Below are 14,152 nucleotides of genomic sequence, written 5' to 3'. Positions count from 1 at the left end.
TGGAGAGGGGTGGGGGGGGTGTGGAGAGGGGTGGGGGGGTGTGGAGAGGGGTGGGGGTGTGGAGAGGGGTGTGGCGGTGTGGAGAGGGGTGGGGGATGTGGAGAGGGGGGTGTGGAGAGTGGGTGGGGGTGGAGAGTGGAAGGGGGTGGAGAGGGGTGGGTGGAGAGGAGGGGGGTGTGGAGAGGGGTGGGGGGTGTGGAGAGGGGTGGAGAGTGGGCGGGGGGTGGAGAGTGGGCGGGGGTGTGGAGAGGGGGTGTGGAGAGTAGGTGGGGGTGTAGAGTGAGTGGGGGGGGTAGAGAGGGGTGGGGGTGGAGAGGGTGGTGTGGAGAGTAGGTGGGGGTGTAGAGTGGGTGGGGGTGTAGAGTGGGGAGGTAGAGAGGGGTGGGTGTGGAGAGTAGGTGGGGGTGTAGAGTGGGTGGGGGGGTAGAGAGGGGTGGGTGTGGAGAGTGGGTGAGGGGTGGGGGATGTGGGGGGAGGAAAGAAGCGGACTCAGTCTCAGTTTCGCCCGCGCGACTTTCGTCTCCCGCGGCATCGTCATCGTCGGCAGCAGCGGGCCACCCCCCCCGCCCCCTCCCCAGTCACACTCCGCCGTCATTTGCCATCGTCTTTCTCATCGTCGTCGCACGTTGGAATCAAAGCGGCGGAGATGCCAAACAAGAACAAGAAAGACAAGGTGAGCCGTCGTAGCCTGCTGGCGCCTGGCACCGTCATGGCCGACTCCTCGCCCCTTTCTTTTGGCGCCTAAAACGCGCCGAGGCCTCGCCTGGGAGGCCTCAACCCCGTCGCTAATTAAGCGGTAATTGCCCCCCCCCCACACCGTAATTGAGGCGGTCGTGTGTGCGTCAAGGTGGCTCGCTGGTCACCTGAGGGCCGACGTTTCGGGTTCGAGCCTCCATCCCAGGCAGCGTTGCTGCGGTTGTTGTTACAAGGAGAGGTTCATAATGGACGTGTCGGAGGTGCTTAAGTTGTCTCGTGTTGCACGCAACTTTCGTTTTGCCGCATATTTGTCACTGCGTTCGATTGACCCGTTGTTTTAATTGGTTACGTCACTTCAGCTGGTGTGTGTGTGGGTAGCGGGAGCGGTGGCGCAGTGGTTAACGCGCTGCGCTATTAATCCGGTGACCGGAGTTCGATTCTCAACCACGACCAACGATGTCAGTGGCGAGTTAATATCTAAACTGGTGTCTGGGCCTCCCCATCATCAATACGAACTGACCAGAGTGGTGAAGTATGGTCAAACAACCCCCTGCTGGATGGCTTCCAGAAGCGGGTTAACAAAGGGCTGTAAATGCAAACATGTTAAGTGGGCTATAAGAGTTACACCGATATCAATTTTTACATTCATATTGAGTCGTGTCCAGGGCACAGACTTCTATCATGTTGAGTACAACTTCTTAAGCTCTTCTGTTGTACGTACGCTTTGCAATTAAATTGACGAGTCTGCCCTTACTGCTGTGTGTGGCCTCTGGTTTTCGAACCTTTGGCACTGGGCGTGAGGCGGGGTTCCCAATGGCTTTGTTGGGGACTCTTTGAGCCGTGTCCAGTGCAAGGTAAATTATTAGTCTCCGTAGACCCTAAAGCCGCTATAGATTACAAAGTGGTTAAAGTAATTTACGGGTATGTGTTGTGATTCGCCACCGGTTTCCAGGTCTGGAGTTGAACCTTTGTGTTGTATATCCGGGTGGTTATAATGGCCGTGGTAAACAAGTTGCAGTGTTATGTTGTTCCTGTTGCATGCTTTAATCTGCCATCTCTCTTGGTTGGCACTGGACTAGATTACAAAACTCTGTTAGATTGGAAGTTGTGCATTTAATTGGCGATAGGGTGAGAGTCCTGTGGCCGGTTACGTAAAATTACTTAAAAAGTGCTCTTGATTCACTCTGATTTCATTGCAAAACTTAAGCGAAAACGTCACTCAATGTAACCGACCACTGAAGCTGGTTGTTTAGGTAGGTTCAGTATGGCCATGTCGGAGACTGACCAATTCCTGCCGAGATCCTTTGTGTAGTTGCATCAATTACATCTTTGGTGGTTATTCTTAATAGCCAGTAACCATTTTATATGGCAGTATATAACTTTATTTTAAAGTATTTGCACGCAATTAGCCGCTGGAGTCGAGCCGTGGTGCTATGTCGCTGCTGTGTATTCTACAGCTCCTTGTCAATCCACTGCTGACTGAAAGGCTCCCCCATACTGTGCTGGTCATGGAGGTTGTTTGCGCATACGTTACCACTCTGGTCAGTGCGGATTGGTGAAGGGTGATCCATTTAGTTTTTCCCAAAAGTAAAATAATGAGGAATTATACAATTACAGATAGTTATTTAGGGAGGTTAAGCATGTCATCCTGTGCGATGCAACACATTCTCCCTAATTATTTCAGCGTTTACTCCGTTATTTACATTTTAATTGTACCTGTATAACAGAATTTATAATACGATTTGTAAACCAATTTCCTTTGCATGCCTGCATTTCTCCCGGAATTGACATTGTGTGAACACAGATCCGTCAGTTTCAATTCGTGCTCCAACCTTGCTTTGTGTCTGTGTAAGATACGCAGCCATCGCTTTCACAATGTTCAGTCGTCTACTGGAAAGAAAGTAAATCAGTGATGTATTTACGCATGTACTTTACATTGCATTCGAAGTGACATTTATCATTGGATTCATGCACTTGGCCACTGGGTTTGTCTCGTTGCCAGTTTCATAAAATACTCAAGTTATTTTGTTTCCTTTAATTTGCACTGCTTTCACTGAAACTTAAGACACCTCATTTAACGTGTTCTATGAAACTGGCCACTGATTGCTTTTACTCAGAAGGCCAAAATGGCCATGACATTATGCATTTGATTGGTGCAAACAGGAAGTGTGAAGCAATATCACATTCATATATTAGTGTAAGGGAGGAGAGATGGTGTAGCGGTTTGCACATTGAACTTGGGGATCTGCATTTGATTCCCAGATATGGCTAACTTTAATGGTGAAAGATAATCGGAATGGTCCTGGACACCCCCTTCCTGCACCATCTGCACTGACAAGTGTGAATATGAATGGTCAAAAAATATTCATGACCGACAAGCAATATGCGATTTGATAAAGGACTGTACATTGTAATATTTTCAAGATTTATAATGATGTCATCCAGTTATTTACTTTTAAAGCTTTACTGTTGTAATTTTGGACATTTTACAGACGATATGCATTTTGGATTGCAAACACTCGAAACGCCCTTTGAAATGGGAATCTTAAGGGAGAAAAAACAGCTGTGAATAGCCTGGCACGATGGCACTTGCCTGTAATCTAGCACTTGGGAGTCAAGGATTTTGGATCATGTAGTTTTGTGCAACTCCCAAACCTGTTTGGCTTTGAGGTGTACAGGGGATGGCAAAAAGGCAAGTTTATTTGTGAACATCTTTGTGTGACTTATGAGTGTTGCCCTCTCATACCACGTGGACTTTCTTCAGACACTCTGGTTGCATGCTACATGTAAAATGCTCATTAAAAGGATTTTGGTCAAAAATCACAATATTTTAACCCACCTGAAAAATCAAGAGACTCGGTGAGGCTTGATAGATAAATTACATGATTAACAATGTATGTTTTTGATTACGCCCTTCCTATGCCATGTTTTCATGCGGGTTATTTCACTATATTGTACAACTTGGGGCAATGCAGGTTGGTGAAGGAGGTCGCGAGAGATCCCTTGAGATATCACTCGGCACTGATGCAGGCCATGTTTGGGAATCAAATTCAAGTTGCTGGGTTCATAGTGTGGTGCAGCAACCATTGCGCCACCACTTAACCTCAAATGAATTGCATTATAATACGGTAACCCAGTTTTTGAAAAACATTGCTTTTTGTATTTCCATGTTGAAATGCCTGTTGCAGGAACCTGCCAAAGCCGCGAAGAGCGCAAAAAACTCACCTAAGGATGCCGCCGACACGGACGAAAGTGTGAGTGCAAGGGGTGGAAACAAGTCAGTCACTCAAAGTAGAACTCAACCCATCAAACCACTCTAATCATGTAGGTACACACATAGTCGTTACATCCCAGGCTGGCTTGACAGAAGTTTGAAGCGTCATTCACGAGAAAAAGGACTTAAAATCATGGCACAGAAGTTCATTGTATTGCTCTGGTGATGCCACTGCATTGGCATATTAAAATTAACGTTGCTGGTATCAAAGTGATTATGTCAGAAGAGTGCTGTAATGGATCACATAACCACAATTTGAAAGTCATTTAAAAAAAAGTCTTATTTACAAAGGGTAAAACTCATGTCAGAACAAGGACATGTTGACAGGTTGGCAGTAACTTTCACCTTGGGTTTTCTGGCTGAGAAATAATTGCAACCTCCCGGGCAGAACAGGTCTGGCACAGCCCGGCAGCATCAACTGGAGCATTAAGCATTAGCGTCATTTTCCATTTTTTTTTTTATGAATTAGCTGCCTAATTCAAATGAAATTACAAATACCCAAGGTGGTGCTTGCTGTGTCCCTGAACTACAGCCACCACTATAATCTGTGTAGGACAGCCTGGGACATAGGCCAGGTTATGTATCTTTTGGTTGTGTCTATAATTAATCACAACTGATTGTTTTGGGAGACTAATTACTGTATAAGAAGATGCTCGTGTATATTTTAAAATCGCATAGTTATGTAGCAAAATTAGAGGCGCAGGATCCTCATCAATAGCCGTTGTCCATCAATCTACTGCTGTATGAATGGCCTGCCCCCATTTTTGCCATCCCTCATGGTCTCACGATGCCTTAATCCATCTAGCTGCTGCACATGAACTAATCTCATCGTGTCATCTCTCGAGTGGTATCCTTTCAAACATATAACATATTTTGGCTGCCATTCCTACACCAACCTCATCTATAACCCATCATCTCTTTCAAGTGATTGGTTCTGCCCAAGTTCACTTTTCTTAACAGTAAATATGACATCTCTCACTTGTGCTCTCTAATCAATGCGTAATTCCTCCCATGTGCCTTTTCATGCTTTTTTGTTCCTTTTTCAGTTATTTCATTTTCTTTATCAGTGTTATTGTTTCCAAAAGGATGTTGAAAAGGGTTTGAGTGAATCCTTGCTGGGATTCAAACTTACAATACTTCGATTGCAAAGACCTTCAGCTTGATCATTTCAGCTGTATACTTTACATAATTTGGCAGAGGCTGTTACGCAATACACAACGTCATAACCTTGAATTCCATATGCCATTGCTTGCACCATTACATTATTTTAGACTTGTTTAGTCGAAAAACAAAGTTAATATGTGAATATGCACATTCTGGTGCTGGTGATAAATATCTGTATTTAGTGTCACTTGAGTTTTTCATGATATGTTTCCGGGAAAATAGGTCATAGCGGTTTTAAAATTCTACTTGCTTCAGATGGGTGCCAAATGAAGGCTGAACTGGAGTAGGGGTGGCCTGCGAATTGTGTCATTGCTGGTGGAAGTGTCTAGGGTTTCCTTTGGACCCTTGTATACATAGAGATACAAATTCAATCTCCCCCTTAATCGACAGCCATGGTCGTAAGAAACCAGCTGGAGCTGCTTGCTTCGTTGCTGTCAAGCACACGGCCAATGCCCAATGTAAACGCTGGCACAGCAGAGTAGTGTGTCTATCTGCTGGGGGATGTGTGAACCTCTAGCCGCTGTGGACAACTTGTGTTACATTCTAGCACAAGCGTGCCAGCGTGTTTGTCACGCATTGCTCTCAGGGAATTGCATAAACCGCGCTCCTGAAGAGTTGGTCTGTGCGCAACAAATTGTAACAGATGTCGTCACGTGAGGCTCCAATCGGCTTTTTATTCGATGAGAAGAGAGTTCAAGACGTAAACCCAAAAGACAAATGCCTGTTTTGTAGATACAATGAGGGAAAAAAGTATTTGATCCCGTGCTGATTTTGTACGTTTGCCCACAGACAAATAAATGATCAGTCTATAATTTTACTGGTAGGTTTATTTGAACAGTGAGACAGAATAACAACAACAAAATCCAGAAAAACGCATGTCAAAAATGTTCTAAATTGATTTGCATTTTAATGAGGGAAATAGGTATTTGACCCCCTCTCAATCAGACAGATTTCTGGCTCCCAGGTGTCTTTTATACAGGTAACGAGCTGAGATTAGGAGCACACTCTTAAAGGGAGTGCTCCTAATCTCAGCTTGTTACCTGTATAAAAGACACCTGTTCACAGAAGCAATCAATCAATCGGATTCCAAACTCTCCACCATGGCCAAGACCAAAGAGCTCTCCAAGGATGTCAGGGACAAGATTGTAGACCTACACAAGGATGGAATGAGCTACAAGACCATCGCCAAGCAGCTTGGTGAGAAGGTGACAACAGTTGGTGCGATTATTCGCAAATGGAAGAAACACAACAAAAACTGTCAATCTCCCTTGGCCTGGGGCTCCATGCAAGATCTCACCTCGTGGAGTTGCAATGATATGAGTACGGTGAGGAATCAGCCCAGAACTACACGGGAGGATCTTGTCAATGATCTCAAGGCAGCTGGGACCATAGTCACCAAGAAAACAGTTGGTAACACACTACGCCGTGAAGGACTGAAATCCTGCAGCACCCGCAAGGTCCCCCTGCTCAAGAAAGCACATATACATGCCCGTCTGAAGCTTTGCCAATGAACATCTGAATGATTCAGAGGACAACTGGGTGAAAGTGTTGTGGTCAGATGAGACCAAAATGGAGCTCTTTGGCATCAACTCAACTCGCCGTGTTTGGAGGAGGAGGAATGCTGCCTATGACTCCAAGAACACCATCCCCACCGTCAAACATGGAGGTGGAAACATTATGCTTTGGGGGTGTTTTTCTGCTAAGGGGACAGGACAACTTCACCGCATCAAAGGGACGATGGACGGGGCCATGTACCGTCAAATCTTGGGTGAGAACCTCCTTCCCTCAGCCAGGGCATTGAAAATGGGTCGTGGATGGGTATTTCAGCATGACAATGACCCAAAACACACGGCCAAGGCAACAAAGGAGTGGCTCAAGAAGAAGCACATTAAGGTCCTGGAGTGGCTTAGCCAGTCTCCAGACCTTAATCCCATAGAAAATCTGTGGAGGGAGCTGAAGGTTCGAGTTGCCAAACGTCAGCCTCGAAACCTTAATGACTTGGAGAAGATCTGCAAAGAGGAGTGGGAAAAAATCCCTCCTGAGATGTGTGCAAACCTGGTGGCCAACTACAAGAAACGTCTGACCTCTGTGATTGCCAACAAGGGTTTTGCCACCAAGTACTAAGTCATGTTTTGCAGAGGGGTCAAATACTTATTTCCCTCAATAAAATGCAAATCAATTTATAACATTTTTGACATTCGTTTTTCAGGATTTTGTTGTTGTTATTCTGTCTCTCACTGTTCAAATAAACCTACCATTAAAATTATAGACTGATCATTTCTTTGTCAGTGGGCAAACCTACAAAATCAGCAGGGGATCAAATACTTTTTTCCCTCATTGTACGTTACGTAGGTTATGTGTTCTAGGTTGTTTGACATGAGTCGGAATGATGGTTACTGAGACACAATACAATTTAAATTCATGTAGTGTCTAAATGCAACTGCATCTCCAGACGTTGTACAGAACTGTGGGTACATTTTATTATATAGAGAATAGGCAGTCAGTCATAGGCAGCAGAATAAAGGAAGGTCTTGTGACTGTGGCCTTAGGTAGTTAAATTCCCATTAAAGAACATGCTTTAGTAATTGCATTGCTATGACGTACTTATAAAAAACACAAAGAAAATCACTAAAACAAACTTTAAAATATATTTTCTCTATAACACAGCTTCAAATTTGTCGCTGGACTGCACAGGAGACAGGAGGTAACTTACTCTTTATATTTTGTGGTAAATTATGAATTGTAAAAGTTATTTTTTTTGGTCACATGTGAATCACTATGTAGGCACATTCCTTTAAAATAAGAGATTTGTCCGTGGTTCCCTTATTGCTTTAAGCTGCTTAATTTTGCCAGTAAAGTTGTATATTCAAAATGGTTGTATACGTGCAAAGTTGACACCTTGCAAATGAGATGTTGTAGGTGATATCTTTTCATAAATAAGTGAAATCAGGTGATGGTTACACCTGTAATACACCTTTGTGTTCGCTCTGACCTAACGACATCCCAGTGCAACCACAGTGAATTTCGCAGTTTGGTATTTGCACCTAGGAATCTGGGGGTGAATACCAAGCCCCCTACCCCTTGAGGTAATTGTGTATATTTATTCTAAACCAATTCAATTAAATATTTCTCTCACCTTAGAAAATTAGCTTTGGAAGGCTTTTCTTTGAACGACTGATTTGTCTGTTCCAGTGTATAGTTTAGTTTATCCTAGAATTGCAGACGCATCCGAACAATGTTTACATGCAATTTAACACGTATGCTTTCGCGACCAATATCCATGAGAGTTTTTTTGGGTTAGATCGCGTAAATGAAATATGTCGTTAAACCCGCCACTACCCGACACCGCTAATTAGTAAGGTTTGTCACATAAACAGAACACAGCACACCGTGTTTTGGAGAGCAAATCCACCACGTTTCACCAGGAATTTCAACTAGCATCATCAGGCTCGTGATAATACATTGCCTTAGGCCAGGGGTCAGCAGCCTCTGGTTCAGGAGCCGCATGCGGCTCTTTAAGGACTGCTTTATGACGTTATTTATGAAGGGCTGTCTAGTATTCACATGCAATTATGGCTCTTGAAATGTTGAGTTTTTTTCCCGAATTCGAAAAAAATTGCTCTTATTTTGGTTGCCGACCCCTGCCTTTAGACCCTCAAGGTGCATGCCATTTGACTGGAACTCAATGTGGAAAGAGGTCGAACCTATTTATAGACACATCAACAAAATACACGTCACCCTGCAGTCCTTAACAGCTGTTAGAAATTAATGCTGGCTTGCTGGCAAATGCACTGTTAACTAGAACCCGTTTGACATCATTGGAAAAAATAATGCTCAAACTGAGAAAATGACTTTAGTTTGAATTTAGTTAGATATTTTTAAAAAGTTTAATACAATTAAATACAATTGGGATTTATATCGTGTCTAAATGTGACCGCATCTCAACACACTGTACGGAAACAGTGGGCATATTTATTTTCTATAGAGAGGCGGTCAGTAGTAATCAGCAGAGGTAATAAAGAAAGGTATTACATTTGAACTTGGAACAGGGGCAGAGTCGACAACACTCATGGCTCGGCATAGAGCAGTTCCTGACTACAGGGACAGCAGAGGAGAATGAACGACCTCACACTGAGGGAAGGTTGAATGGGAGCTTTGGTTGTTGGGAGTGGAGAGTGCATGGAGGGGAGTAGAGTGAGGTGAGAGGTAAGAGGTAGGCAGGGAAAGTCCATGGAGGCTGCTTGTCGTAAATGACGTTCAGAAGCTAAAGGCGTCGCTCACAGATGTCGTGATTCTCCTCTGTGTGACCGCAGGCTGCCGCCACCATGACGGCGGCCACCGGAGCCAAGAAGCAAAACAGCGCCGTGACGCCACCGCCTCCACCACCGCCACAGACACAGCTCAACAAGGTGAAATATGGATCTCCTGCCAACATCGTGAAGAAGGAGAAGAGGCAGAGCTCGTCACGCTTCAACGTTACCAAGAACCGCGAGCTCCAGAAACTACCCGCGCTGAAAGGTACTCAGTTTTGATCTATGTATGTACGTTGAACTTATTTCGCTCCGTACATAGCCAACCATGCTAATCAGAGGTGTGGGATGCTAGGTCTTGAGGCACATTGTCTGTGTTCTCGCTTGCAACTGTTGAAGTTGCAATCCGAATAGCAAATAGCTATGGTTGATGAGAGAGAATACATACAACAGGTGTTATCTACATACAGCAAAATGTGCAATTGTGATAATTGGATTGCATGTCACGTGATATCACCATATTGCATGTAAATTGTCACATTACCAAGGCTCTTCAATTCAGAGCTGTTCATATGAGCTTGAAGCTTCTTTCATGAGAATTTTCCAGAGCACTCTAGGAACGTCACTGGTGTCGCTCCCGTACTTTCTAATTATAATATCAGTGATGTCATGAGAAATCCTAACTTTCAATTATTATTTTTTTCACTTTAACTTTCAAAGCTATGATGGGCAGTACGGGTCACGTGACCTATGTACGTATCAACAACTTTATTGGGGTTGAATTTGCCTTTATGATGTTTTATAAAGTAATGGAAGTTGAATCTATATTGTTATAATTAATATATTTTCTTTCGCACCGAATATGGCTTATGTGAGGTGAGCAGCTGTTGCAATTTTGAAGACAATAATACTTCCACACACTGAAGGTTTTTTTTTACAATTTGTTTAAATAAAAAAATATGAACCAAGAGTGTATTTTAGTAAATCAAGATCAGGCACATTTCCTTAACCACCCCAGCCCCCTAACAACCATACTCCGGTTCACGCTGCTTATCACTGCAATCGGACTCTGCATTTCCTTATGAAACATTTTGGGAAGGAAAAACAACCCCGCCCCGGGATGCAACATTTTTTGATGGTGAATGAGCATAGTACGTGGCACGGCTCCTGTCGTACACACATCACCGGCTCTTCATGCTGATCTGTGCATGGGTGTGAAAGCGGTTAAAAAAAAAAAATTTCAAGGTGGCAGCAAACATGCTCGTTAATCAGAAAATTATTATCACTTTTGTTTATTCGCCCAGTTTTGACATTTAAGATTTGACTCATCTTAACGCTTCGGGCTTAATTTATCTTACTTTACCTGTCATACTCCCGGCAGTCATGCTGCCGCCCACCAACCCAGTCTCGTCACGAGCTTGAGGTTTTTTTGTAGACACCCTGCTCGCTCGGCCTCCCCACCCCTCCCCGCACACCCCCCCCCCCCGATCGCTGTTTTTTGTGCACAAGCACCACTTCCTCATGCGTTTGTCGCCAGTGAGCAATTCCAGCCAAATTCATGAGACGGAGAAACGGCCATTCCACTTTGCAACTCGCATATTTAGAACTGGCGGTGCATTGCCTTGTGAAGCCACAAGCAATATGATACCACCAGCAACCCCCTCAGTGCCTCCTAACTCAGTGCGCCATGCTTGCGAGATGTTATCTCCTTCGCCTGGTATGCAAGAGGTCGTGGGTTTGATCCAAATAGTGACACCTGTTATATTTGGAGTTGGCATGAACTCTGGCCGTGGTGGCGTGGATTCTTCTCCAGGTACTCCGGGTTTGCCCTCCAAATTTAGAAAAATGTTTTGAGCTTATTTGGCTGCTTATATTCCCACATATGATAAGCTACTTTGATCTATCATGTGTGGCCAGGTCGTCTCTGAAAAAGAATAGTTCAGCAGGCTTACTTGGTAAATAAAACAGTTTCAACTGCTTTTATAAAGTACTAGCTTTACTACCCGGCTTCGCCCGGGACTTGGATTCACCACGCCCGGCCGCCTTTGTCTCCCCAGTAGCGATGTTCACACACTACCCCAGTTACTCGTTTGAGGCTGAGTCGACCTAGGGGAGGCCCAGGACCGGTTCAAATAATCGTCACCGGTGTTGGCCGTGAGCGGGAATCGAACCCGGGTCCCTGGGTTCGTAGCGCAGCGCGCTAACCACGACACTACGGCTCCCCCCACACACAGACGCGCGCGCGTCCATAGGTACACATACACGCGCTTGCTGCAGGCACACACAACTTCCAGGGTGCGTACGGCAGTAAACGACTCAAATAATAAATCAATGCTGCACGAAGAACGCCTTAGACCTGCAACACATTTGTATTTCACTTTACCCGCGATCAGCAGGCACACTCCGTTACGCTCCACACACGGGTCACATGACAGATGTGACGTCACAGCTCACTTGCCGTGCAAAATATATACATTATTGCGCCACCCCCCAAAATACAAAAGTCTATTTTTATCATTTTTGCATGGGGTACAGTCTGGAAAGTACCCACATGGCAAATTTCAAGTTTGTTGCATGTCGGGAAGTATGCTAAACATTTTCAACAGACACACATTCATAAATTTCCCTTTTATAGAGATATATATACCAACCTATTGACTATCCATTTAAAAAAAACTTTACACCTTACATTTGTAGTATGCTTTACGCATTTAGTGATCATGTAATGACCATATTTTTTTTATTGCTGGCTGTACTTGACCTGGTTGGTCTGTTTTCCTCCATTGTTAATAATGATGGTCTTTATGTCCAAGCACCTTGCTGAATGTCATCATCATTGATTGTCTATCCACTCCTGGATGAAGGCCCTCCCTCACTTTGGTCAGGAGGAAAATGGACCGAGGGCATCACAAAACTATGAGAAATGGCAATGGCATGTGCAAACCTTCATCTTACAGTGGATATATAATGGCTGATGGTCTGAATGTAATTTTCTTCTGCACATTGTTTTTTTTATGTAGCGTAACATACGAGAGAAAATTTACTGGTTTTATTCCTGATCGAGTAAGCTTGTAAATATTTGAGTTTGCAAGCCCTGTTCAGTGTTTTTTTTCAGTTTCAGCGATTGTTGTCAAACAAATTTATGCAAACTTAATTCCATGGATTTGTTCTACCTATAATTGACAGCGTATGTAATTATTGCGAACCCCTGAAGTTAATTTAGCCTCGTGAATCGTTCCTATAGTAATTGGCTTGCAGCAAGTGTGTATGTGCTTGACAATGGTGATTTCTTGGTAGATGCTGGTCATGTTTAAAGATATACAGTGCTGGTACACTGACGCGAGACCTTAGAAGTGAACGCATGACGTGCTTTCCATAATGCTGCGAATGTTCCCTGGATGTTGCAGCACCACAGGCCATCTGGCGCGCACCACAGCCAGGCTGCTGAGTGCCTCCCGGTGTCAGGTTTAATGTGAGTGGGTTGTTATTGTGTGCTTAATGATGAGTGCACTTAAAAAAAACATGTTGCCTTTTGTAATGAATGCCTGCCCTCGTACACGTACACAGTAGGGTCAAATGGAGCATTGGTTACGTAGGTGTTTCACAGCGATGGGAAAGTTAATTTAAGTTAATGCCCGTTGTTTCGCCCAGGCCTCTGGGTTCAAGCAGCTGCATTAGATACAAATGTCTTAAAGGAAAGTGCTGTATTGGTTACTGTAGCATTTAGAATATTCTTAATCAATGTGCGGGGTCATCTTGTAGCCAAGTTTCAGCAACGTGATCCGGTGCGGCTTAGATTTTGTGACGCTTGTAATCATAATTATTTTTTTCACTGACGTTTCTGCAAGCGTAAAGTATTGCCGAGTCCATCCTGTGGTGTTAAACAAAGTGCTTTCTTGTCACTTTTCAATCCATATGCCGTGCATGTATGCCTGGAACAGTATGTTTCTTTCAAGTTGTGCTGTCATGATAAAAGTCGCTTTAATGGGTTTAATCTTTTTTGTTTAGCATGGTTTCTTGAAGCTTTGCTCGCTACTTGTCCTGGATTTGACCGGCACAGCATGTCTGGTAGGATATACATGTATAGCCCTTTTGTTAATCCGCAGCTGGATGAGTGCCTCCTCCTTGACGCACGATTGCAGAGGTTGTTTGACCATATAATCAATGCGCTGGTCAGTTTGGATTCATGAAGGTGGGAAGCATAGATGTAAGGGCATAGCAATATATTACAACTATAGATGTTACTGCATTGCCTTCTGCTGTCTTTGGACAATAGACATAAAAATTAAAGAAATAAAGAACCCAACAAAAACAAATATCTCTTCTCCAGTAGCTACAACACCGAGATTGTGCATCCCGGGCTGTCCAACACAAGTTTGAATCTCCGTTAACGATGAAATATGTTAATGATGAAACATGTTACTGAGGCACATGTATCTCTGGTGGTTAGAACGTGGCCAGAAGGAACTCCATTCTTCCACCTTATAAATATTGCCCATTGCGTTGATTCTTGTCACCTAATGACTTGGAGAGACTGGCCCATGCTTTTGAGTTCTCCCGACTTTATTACTGCAACGCATTACGCTTCTGGATTCTGAGCAAGGTGCTAGGTAGACTCCAGCTTGGTCAGAATGCAGCTGCTACGTGCGCACATTTTCGCGAGCACATCACACCTGTTCTCATGTCTCTTGCATTGGCTTTCAGTCAAGTATTGAGTGGATAATAAGATCCTGCTGCTGACCTACAAGGCTCTCAATGGCTTAGCTCC

At 44.2% G+C, this 14,152-nt stretch overlaps 1 protein-coding gene across 1 annotated transcript in view; it reads left to right on the top strand.

Moving 5' to 3' along the window:
• Positions 1-520: 520 nt before the first annotated feature.
• The window catches only part of LOC144728850 (serine/threonine-protein phosphatase 2A 56 kDa regulatory subunit gamma isoform-like), a 29,945-nt gene continuing 16,313 nt past the window's right edge, over positions 521-14,152 (top strand). The window contains 3 exon segments of the mRNA XM_078608538.1: positions 521-673; positions 3,885-3,950; positions 9,448-9,652. Coding sequence (XP_078464664.1) covers positions 647-673; positions 3,885-3,950; positions 9,448-9,652 — 298 coding nt within the window. The 5' untranslated portion in view covers positions 521-646.

The sequence above is a fragment of the Lampetra planeri genome, chromosome 30 (assembly GCF_965212315.1).
Source record: "Lampetra planeri chromosome 30, kcLamPlan1.2.h2, whole genome shotgun sequence".
Classification (NCBI taxonomy): Eukaryota; Metazoa; Chordata; class Hyperoartia; order Petromyzontiformes; family Petromyzontidae; genus Lampetra; species Lampetra planeri.
This window is presented reverse-complemented; position numbering and strand designations above follow the sequence as displayed.